Source organism: Nanorana parkeri, unplaced genomic scaffold, assembly GCF_000935625.1.
Source record: "Nanorana parkeri isolate BGI_ZX_2015 unplaced genomic scaffold, ASM93562v1 scaffold1033, whole genome shotgun sequence".
NCBI classification, from domain to species: domain Eukaryota; kingdom Metazoa; phylum Chordata; class Amphibia; order Anura; family Dicroglossidae; genus Nanorana; species Nanorana parkeri.
Window position 1 is genome coordinate 452187 of NW_017307301.1, and position 11115 is coordinate 463301.

The 11115-nt window shown below is 41.1% G+C and overlaps 1 protein-coding gene across 1 annotated transcript in view; it reads left to right on the forward strand.

Annotated features, from left to right (window-relative positions):
• The window catches only part of LOC108795983 (ephrin type-A receptor 3-like), a 187364-nt gene extending 178736 nt beyond the window's left edge, over positions 1–8628 (forward strand). The window contains exons 15-18 of the mRNA XM_018567347.1: positions 853–1002; positions 3055–3248; positions 4426–4566; positions 7022–8628. Of these exons, the coding sequence (XP_018422849.1) occupies positions 853–1002; positions 3055–3248; positions 4426–4566; positions 7022–7121 (585 nt within the window). The 3' untranslated portion in view covers positions 7122–8628. The remainder of the gene's footprint in view (positions 1–852; positions 1003–3054; positions 3249–4425; positions 4567–7021) is intronic.
• The last annotated feature ends 2487 nt before the right edge of the window (positions 8629–11115 follow it).

An 11115-nucleotide genomic window follows, 5' to 3' on the forward strand; every position in this document is an offset into this window, starting at 1 on the left:
ACAAAAGGGTGAAGAGTTTGGAGAAGGCAGGAGAAGTAAACAATCTAGGACACAATAGCTGATTTGGAAAAATTCTCCAATTCAGATCACTTTCCAGTTCAGCTATATTGTCCTAGACTGTTCACTTCTACTATCTTCTCCAAACTCTTCACCCTTTTGTGAATACAGTAACCCCCACTGTATCTAGCGCGCCATTACCAAGCTTTACCCCCTGAAAACCAGCGTGTTTCTTCATTTCCAAAAAATTGTGGCAATGAAAATTAAAAATGAGATCACCTCAGACAATGTAAGGGGTGTTTGTACTATCCTGACATTTTTATTTGATATGTTTCATAACAGAATGTAAGTGATTTTTTTTCATAATATTGGGTCTTTTTTTCCTTTATTCAGTAAAAAATAAAACAATTAAAATTATTAAATCCATGAAAAGAAAGCTGTACATGTCCCACAAAAATTATTTAAATTGGTTTTGGCACTGATTGGATGAGTAATTATCAATAAAACTACCACTGCACTGAAAACGGAATAATGGCCTGGCAATGATGGGATATACAGTATACAGTCTGGTACTCAAGTGGTTAAACAGCACTTTTTTAAACTTTTTAAAATTAGATTAGCGTTATTATTTTACAATTTTCCCTATGCTTAATAATCCTCCCTACATTTGCAATTCTAATTATGTTCAGGTGCACTAGCTGTGGTATTCTGTATCCAGTTCCCTGATTGCATTACCTTGGGGAATATACTGAAAATTAAAAAATAATAATTGTAGTAACAAGTAGGAGGTATTATTTGGTTCTGTGGTTTTTATGCATTTGTATTGTATTGATGGTTAATGTTCTTTTCCATTAGGGAGGTAAAATCCCCATCCGATGGACAGCCCCAGAAGCCATTGCCTACAGAAAATTTACATCAGCGAGTGATGTATGGAGTTATGGTATTGTAATGTGGGAAGTGATATCGTATGGAGAAAGACCTTACTGGGAGATGTCCAACCAAGATGTGAGTTATGTAATAAAGTAGCCTACACGCTTTGCAAATGTTCCTTGTTGCCAAGGGGATCTAAAAAGGCAATTTAGGCAAAATAAAGGAAGTAAATGAAAGCTTGTTTTGCTATATTGCATATATTGTTTATATTTGCAAAATGTTTAAGTCAAATACCATCGCCAGGCATGCTCTTTTGTTCCCTTATTTGAAATATACAGCATAACTGCTTTTGGGTTTATTCACATGTTCATGTCTAAAAACTGTGGATCAAAAAAGGCCTACAGTTTTCATGTGCAGCTTCAATAAGGCAAAAAACACTCTAGTATAAGACTATTACTGCAGCCAACAGAAACCACAGCAAAACTGCTACATGTAGGAATGTGTAATTACATTGCCAATCACACTACAGCTATGAATTCTGACAGTGGAAGACAATCTAGATGACCTTTACAGTATAAAATTGCATTGGAAAGTGCCTACGAGTCGACTTGTGATTTTTAAAATATATTTCTAGAATATAAAATTAAGATGTTGGACTGATGGGGGTTAAGTGCCACAGGACTCCCAGTCAACTATGTTCTCTTAAACCATACTAGGCTAACAGCCAATCTCTATCTACTAAGCCCCTGCTATCCCTTTTAATATTATTTAAGAAACTTTGAAAATAGGCTTTAAAGTGAACCTTTGCTTTGCTAATGATCATAAACGTAAGTATGCTTGCTGCATTCAAGTACCTTAAAGTAGAACTATGAGGTGAGTGATTTTCACTCAACCTCATAGTTTGAGCTGACGTGTGACAATGAAACTGTCACAGGTCAGTTCTATAGATAGGGAAGTGAGCGAACGCATACCGTCGCTCGCTCACCTTAAGATCATCTCCCTGCAGAGAGCAGAGCCCACTGTCACTCACGCAGCTGGATGGATGTCGATAGCATTATCGGGATCCGCCCCAGCTGCGGCGCTCTCAGTATGTAGCTCGCTATATACTCAGCTTTGGGTAATGGGAGGACATTAGTATATGTCCTCCTGTGACCCTTAAGAGAACTATGGGATAAAAAGGTTACCCCATAGTTCTCTTTTAACTATTAACAACAATGTATCTTATTTGTGTATCACTCGGCTGTAGATCCTCAAATCATCTCTGAATTGGTGCTGACACTGTCCTTCCTTCTGGAGGGGGGCTACTTTTGTTCCACATGGTCCCTGTGTGTGTTGTAAAGTAGCCACTGCCCCAACCTCGCTTTTGTGATGGACTTCAGTCTCAATACAAATTAGTAAACTAAATGTGAGATTGTAATCCATCACAGGAGTGAGCTTGGATCGGTGGCTACTTTACAACACACAGGGACCATGGAGAACAAAGTTAGCCATCCCTCAGAAGGAAGGACAGTGTCAGCACCAATTCAGAGATGATTTGAGGATCTACAGCTGAGTGATTCACAAATAAGATACATTTTAGTTAATTGTTAAGTTCCTTGAATGCATTTTCAATATATAATTCCTGAGTTTAGTGTCACTTTAAAAGAAAAATGACAGTTGAGTTATGGACAGCTGAATCTGCATAAATAAATTTAGAGAAAGGGTGATGTCAGTCTTCCGATTCTACCACTGATGACCAGATCTGTAACATCACCTAATTGCTAACACTGTAATATTATTAACACAGTAAGGAATATCAAATAATTAATTAGCACATATAAAACAACCCATTATTATGACATATTGTGCAATAAAGTATTTATTAGACTTATTATTAATTTGGAAGGGATAATTTGGGATATTAGATACCATTATTTGTCAGCATTTATTTTATATAAAAGAATGAGCAACTTGGATATTTATGTTTGATGTTGAGTGATTCCCTATTCATATTATAAATGCAGTGAATATCTGTAATCAGTATAGAAAAAGGCATATATTCATCAGCACAATGACTAATCACTTCAAAGGTTTGCATCTTTTCATGGAAATGAACATGAAAGAGCATAATCCCCTTTATTGAAGCCTTCTGTATAGAGAAATGAATGAGCCTGGCTGTACAATAATATATTTGGTATTTCCTTCTAGGTAATTAAAGCAATAGATGAAGGGTACCGCCTGCCCCCTCCTATGGACTGTCCTGTAGTGCTTCATCAGCTTATGCTGGACTGCTGGCAGAAGTGTAGAAGCGACCGGCCTAAGTTTGGCCAAATTGTAAACATTTTGGACAAATTTATACGCAACCCCAGCACCCTGAGCGAGCTAGCCAACAGCTCTACATGGTAAGATTTAAGTACTGTTCATTACACTGTTACTGTCCACTGTTGTCCAAGTTTATACTGCAGAGGATTATATACAAAATGCAAGAATAGGATCTTTGAGAAGAAACTTTGATTTTGTGTATCAAGTTTTTAAAGGACATTTCACCTTTTGCAAAAACATAATGAAGGCACACTTCTTCATAAAAGAAAAAAATTTGCATTTCTTATTTTTTTGCATTGGAACAAGTAAAGTCTTGCAACCATGATCAGTAGATCATGAGTGCACTGCTCTGCCTCCTGCAGACTGTTCCTCCAGTCCATGCTACTGCATGTTTGTACCTAGGAGGAAGAATGATTGGACTACAAGTGTGGTAACATCACCACACTTGTATTCCATTTATACTACAAGTACCTCTGCCACAGAGGCAGACGAGACTTGTAGTTTCTACATTCACAGATCCTGTCAAAGGATTTGTGAATGGATGACATGGCTGTGTGGGTGAAGCCACACGCAGCTGTGCCATTTTCAAAATGGGAAAACAAGCATACGTGGGGAAGAACCCTGTGGTTTAGGTAAGTGGGGGGTGGGAGTGGAGTGAGGAGTCTGCGATCAATATCCTAAATATGGGTGTAACATGAAACATGGTCAGAAAGGTGCATCTAGCCTTTAAGGTTAGTTGTGCACAACTAAGCAAACAATACATGTTAATGTCTAGGGGACCTGTGTAAAGGACTTTTACTTATCTGACCCCAATCCCCCAGCAGACAGCGCTCACCCTGTCTCCCTTACACTCCGGCATGTAAACTGTTCCTTTGGCGACTTCGCATATAATGCTATGGGCCATGTATTGCATGTGATGATGCCAGTGGGCTTCTGACTGCCAGAGTGTAGGGAGGAAGAGGCTATGGGAGCCAATCTTGGAGCCAGTAGGAGTGGGGATCAGGTAAGTAAGCATCCTTTACACACAGGCTCTAGACATTAATGAGCAGTTAACCCTTGCAGCACAGGGGTAGAACCATTACAAGGAGAGGTTTTTCTCCTGGCGATAGTCTTTGACATGTTGCAATAACATCAATAGAGCCATTGGAGGATTATGTGTTGATGAAGTGTTAGATGTATGAAGTTTATTTATGTATTTCTTAATATTTAGCAGCTAAAATCTATTCAGTTAACTTACTAAAGTTGGCTTCTTTGCAGGCAGGACCCAAGCATGCAAGACTCATTTACAGTTACTAGTGTGGAGGAGTGGTTGGAGGCCATCAAGATGAGCCAATATATAGAGCACTTTACAATGTCAGGATATGTCACCCTAGACTCAGTGCTGTATCTAAGCAACAGGTAGGAGCCAAAATCTCATGTATTGCCACTGTATTATGGGGATAAATGCATACAAAATACCATATATTTAATACCATTTGCCTAAATGAAATTATTACAGCATCTGTATTTTCCAAGACATCTTTAAACTTGAAAAATGTGTTTCTTTGTCACTAATATATATATAGACACAGCATGGATTCCTATATCTGTTACATGTCACCAAACAAATGTTTCCTGCTAAGCTGTACATTATCAGTTGTGCCAACTTTCTTCTGCAAATCTCTTACATGAAACAGTTGCCATCGCTACCCTGTTTTTGTATTGTGTTTACCAAGCCTTGCTGAAAGCCAGCTAAAATAGCCAATCAAAAATGGTATGGTATAAATTCTTGTTTTATGAATAAATCATAGACAGCATGCCTATCAGTTTGAGTTCTGCAGTGCATATCCCAACTACACAGCAGTTGTTCAGGTGTTTCCGGTGAAGGGTACTGTTAGTGCCACAGCATACAAAGACATTTAACCACATCAGCATGCAGCTCTGCGTGCTGATATGAAATCATCTTACATTCATTAGTTAAACAAACACATTTTCATTTTACTTACAATTTCTTGATTTCTACTTCCTGGTTCTCTTTGACAAAAGTGATGTAATCTGTGCTCAAGAATTGTACCCTGGAAAGATTACATCAGCAGAGCATTGCTGGGAAATCTCATCTGTAAACGATCTCAGGGGAGGAAAAGGGCATTTTCCTCCCCTGACATGATGTGCATGGTCACATGTCCTAGTCACATGTGCTAGAGTTTCAGGAAGTAAAGGGAGATGGATTAATCTGCCCTTAGTAAAAATGGAGGTTGCAAGCAGAATAGCCCAGCCGAATGCCGCTATTCGCTCGTGGCTGTTCGGCCTCTATGAGAATATTGGTGAACGGCACCGAGTGAGCTGCCAGAGCTTTGGCTGAGCCGATCCAGATGTTGGATCGGCTGAGTCGAACTCCTTCTGCACTTCGGTTCAGCCGAACATGCAGAACATGTTCGGCTGACTGAAGGCAGCCGGTGTACGGCTGATTTTAGGGCATTCACTTCGGCTCGGTTATTCACTTGGCTGCCTTAGCCCTTAGCCATTTTCTGTTCCAGCATGACTGTGCTCTGTGAACAATAATAATGATTTTGTTTGACAAATTTTTGGTGTGGGGGAACATTAGTGGTCTGTACAGAGCCCAGACCTCATCCTAATTTAACAACAATGAGATGAATTTAAACACAGATCGTGAGCCAGATCTTCTTGTACCGCAACAGAAGCTGATTATACAAATACTCTTTGGGCTAGATGGATACAAATTTCCTACAGACATGCTCCAAATGGTGAACAGGCTTCCCAAGAGAGTTAGGGCTGTAATACCTGCAAAAGGGGTGGGGTAACTCTATATCATGCCCAAGATTTTGGAATTGGATGTCCAACAAGCTCATATAGATGTGATGGTCCGATGTCCACAAGCTTTTGTCCAAATGCATAGCCTAGCAACCAATATTAAAAAATTTGACTCTAAGCCCTTTGCCCAATCGATCAAAATAGGATGGAGTCCATGAGATAGAAATCTATGATTCCTTATGTACCCCAAAAAATATTTTAGGACTCAACTACTCCACATACTTACATTGTATAGTTACATAATATTCACATACTGCATCAGGGATATAAAGTAATATATAAGAACGACCACGTACATTATATTTCAAAAGTTAAAAAATGTATTATTAATCCCACAAAGGCAGACATATAAAATTAGAACTCGATGGTACTGACGCACACTACATATAACCATAATAGAATGCCCCCCCCCTCTCCCGTACCTACCTTCATCCTTTCATGGTGACAAAAATATACAGGTGAAACTCGAATAATTAGAATATCGTGCAAAGTTAATTTATTTCACTAATGCAACTTAAAAGGTGAAACTAATATATGAGATAGACTCATTACATGCAAAGCAAGATAGTTCAAGCCGTGATTTGTCATCATTGTGATGATTATGGCTTACAGCTCATGAAAACCCCAAGAACCCCAAATCCACAACCTCAAAAAAGTAGATTATTACATGCAATCAATAAAACAAGTATTGTACATAGAACAATATCGGACCTCTGAAAAGTACAAGCATGCATATGTACTCAGTACTTGGTTTGGTCCCCTTTTGCAGCACTTACTGCAATTACTTTTGCACGATATTCTAATTATTCGAGTTTCACCTGTATCTCTCAAGCAATGTTCCAATGTTCCTCTGTGAAGCAATGCATAGCCTACAGACACCCCTTCACTTCCTTTCTATTGTGCGTTGGGTGGTTGAAGGTACTCTTTTTTCATTCTTTATGGTAGAATATAGTGAAATTTGTCTATGAAAAGAATGATCCTCTCAATCCTCTTGCTTGATTTCTGCATACTAACTAACTTTTACCATCTCATCTTCTTTCAGTGAACTCAGCAAAATTGGCATCAACCTAGCTGGCCATCAGAAGAAAATCCTGTCCAGCATACAGAACCTCCAGGCACTAGGGACTCATGTGCAAATCTAACAGCACACTGGCATTCACCATGTCCTTGATACTCTGCAGGAGATGCACTGAGCTGTACCAGAAGCAGTATGAGATGACCTTCCAATAATACAACTACTGCAGGGAATAATAGTCTCTTCCCAATGTATACCAGTGGGAAAAATGTCTGGAGTTCTGACTATGGTGCCTTTGGACAGGTGTTTGGACAAAGAAAATCAGTGTGAACTCAAAGTCAAATTACACACTGTTAGAGTCATTTAAGCTGAATTACTGTTGATGGTACAATGTAGTGGAAAGTGTCTGTGTAAACAACAATGTTTTCAAGTGACACAATGTTTCTATGTTATGGGAAATGGTATTGGACTGATTAGTGCATAGGGTCTCGTCCCACATTGTCTCATAAAGAACATCCGTCATTTCTGTTGGACACAGATAACAGTAGTACTTTATGATATTCTTGAGCGATGACTGTGTTCATCATAACCTTTCCATGAGTAGTTGACAGATGGAACTTCTCAATCCTTCTACCGTTACTAATAATTATTTCTACTAGATGATGACACCTACCGTGCTGTTCGGCTTTAGAATACATAATATCTCTTCATGATTCTGAGTAGACAATGCACAGCCCTGTGTTTTCACATCTGAGATTTGCCCTGTCAATCCACATTGTCAAGAATCTTAATAAATCCATCTAGCATTTGTACTGCCTCGATAGTCGTGTCTTTCAGTAAGGAGAACCACAGAGCACGTGAAAGGAACTTCTCCCATTTAATGCATTTGCGTAAGGTTTTTATTTTTAATCAAGCTCAAGGATATCTACACTTTTAGCTAAGCCTCTGCACTTCATTGTCTGAGGTTCAATGCTTAAGAGGTTGCATCTTCTATCCGCTCTCACAGAAGTGGAATTCAGCATATTCGCAATGTCTGTCTCATTTCAGCTCCGTAGATGCAGCCCATGACACAAGAATGTTACCGGTTTTATTGTTGCGACAAAATGACTTTTCTTTCATGGAAAAGACGTCAGGGTTTGTGTGCGTGTAAACGACTACATATTCTGTGACACAGCTGCGGTGACATAGTGTGTGTGACTCCATCTTGTTCATGAAAATAATTAAAAAAAGAGTTCTGAGTTGTATATAGCTGTCAATAAATTTTGTAAAGCCAACACATTGTAGCACAACTCTGCTTTGTTGGGTTTGTACACAATGATGTGTTCATTTTGTGTGCCATAAATAAATGTTATGCCTTTTAATTGAGAGGGAGGGGACCTATCAATATGTGATACAACTCAAATCCTTCGCCCCCACCCAGAGACGGGGCTGGTTCTGTATCAAGCTCCTCCCACTGCTTGGTGTCATGTGTACAGAGCCAAAATGTTCACCTGATAGAACGAGAACAGCTTGTGCAAACCACAAAACTGTAACAATGTGGGGTGTTTTATGTATAAATCTCTATATATTGTAAATATGTATATACCTTTCTTTTGAATGTTAATAAAACAACAGAACCATATAACACAGTAAAAGAAGGATTCATTATTTATGTGCTGACAATATTTAAAGTAAACCACCATACATTATTAATGCCAATAAAAGCCTCAGGTAGCTTTATTTTTGATGGTTCATGCATTTTGGTCTTGGAGTGTAGGAACGTGCTTTGCTTTTTCCAAAAAAACAGATTTCTCATTGTGACAACAATATGGCCTATACTTCCTTCTTTCTGAGAATGTCCTTACACTAAGGACACACTAGTGACAGGCGGTGCCATGGGCAAACAGCGGGAAGAGGAACCCACTGGCAGAAAGCGGACAGGAAGATCCAAAGGGCGAGGTACAAGAGGGCAAATCCAAAGGGGTAGTCAAGTCCAGTCCGGGTCGAGGCAGGCAGTTAGGATTCAAGATCGGTAGGCAGGCCAAGGGGTCAATAATCAGGAAGTTCAGATGAGGGGTCAGGGAACAACAGCAGGGTCCAACAAAGGGGCTAGGTGATCGCACCATAGAGGTGGAATAACTCAGCAACAAGTAAGGGCTCTGACCAGGTTTTATAGCCAGGGGAATCAAGGCCACTCCCTGGTCGCTGAGGGCGCAGGCGCACTACACGCGCGCCCCCTGCAAGCTCACGCAGTCTGTCCACCTACGCGCGTGCCGCGTATCTTGCGCATGCGCCCCCGCAACCCTGTCGCCAGGAGTTCTGCCAGGCCGAAGAAGCCCCTGTGCCCTACACCATACCCGGCGGCCCCGAGGAGAGGTGACACCCCTGGTTCCCTTGCACACTGGACCGCATGCTAAAACGTTGAGTATTAAAAAAAACACACAGTCTGAACCACCAAACAAAAATAAACTGCAAGAATAAAGGGTAACTCCACTTTTAAAAAATATCAATGAAAACACTCGTTCACACCTAGGCGTATTGTATATGCGCGTCTGGCGATTCGCGGTAAAAAAGTTGCGCGACCGTCGCGCGTTTCAGAAGGCTACTTGGCTGTATCCCAATGGAAACACGCAACAAAACGGCCCAAAGTAGTACCTGTACCTTTTCAGGCGTGGGCCGTTTTGTAGCGCGTTAGGGACGGGTGGAAATACGCCAAGGTGGGAACCAGACCATTGAATACAATGGGATTTATATTTTTGAGCGTTTTGTAGAGCGTTCGTCGAGCGTAGAACGCGCTACAAAACGTTCAGGTGTGAACGAGGGCTAACGCTGGGTTCACACCTAGGCGTATTGAATATGCGCGTTTGTCGCGCGGTTCGTGTCCCGCGTTTTCGCGGTAAAAAAAACGTGCGACAAACGCCCGTTTCCGTGGGCTACTTGGCTGTATCCCAATGGAAATGCGAGACCAAAACGCCCCAAAGAGGTACATGTACTTCTTTGGGCGTAGGCCGTTTTGTAGCGCGTTCAGACGGGCTGAAATACGGAAAGGTGTGAACCATACCCATAGAAAACAATGAGATTTTCAAGTGTGTACGTTTTGTACAGCGTTCATAGAGCATTGAACGCGCGACAAAACGTAAAGGTGTGAACCAGGCTTAAGGGTTAATTACTACTAAAGGGATGCTGACACTGCACCTTTCCTCATTACAGCATGGGAAGTCCACCAGCTGTTTGGAACGAACCCTGACCCTCCCATTCAGGAATCAGTTTGAAAGGACACAGATCAGCCAGAGAGGATTGATTTTTTTCTCAACAGAAGTGGCATTACTCTTTAAGTTTTATTTTCTGACCATGTTTCATGTTATACCCATATTTAGGGTGTAACATGAAACATAGGGGTCTATTCACTAAGCTGCCGTAGGCAGCCGAGTGACTAGTCCACCCCAAGCTAAGTGGGCCGAACGCTGTTCGGCTATTCACTGTAGGCTGGTACGGCTGATTCCAGCCATATATCGGCTGAGCAGCATTCGGCTTGGCTGTTCTGCCCGGTCCCTCTGTGGAACCGAGCAGAAAAGAAAAATAGTTTAAGAAGTAGGAAAAAAAAGATTAGAAAACGATTGTGCTGAGCTAGCAGTGACAGCTAGCTCCGCCCAACTGTTTTCTATTGGCCGGGCGGTTCTGCTGCTGTCAAAAAAAAACCGAACACACCATAGGAATGCAAAGCTAGATTCCTATTGGCTATTTCACTTTGCAATAGCCAATAGCAAACTAGCTATTGCACCCGCCCTCTGCTGCTGTCAATCACCAGAGGGGGACCTGATGGAGAACTGTAGATCCCCCTCTGCTGATTGACAGCAGCAGTGGGCGGGTGCAACAGCTAGTTTGCTATTGGCTATTGCAAATTGAAATAGCCAATAGGAATCTAGCTATGCATTCCAATGGTGATTTCTTTTTTTTTTCCTCTGACGGCAGCCAATGACTCCGATGTCAGAATAAAACAAATTAAAAAAATAAAACCGAGCAGGGAAAGGTTTACTCTGCTCGACCGAGCAGAGTAAACCTTTCTGGGAGATAGTGTTTCTCTCCCGGGCGGCCGGGAGCCTATTAGACTCCCAGAGCGTCCGGGGGAGGAATGACAGATG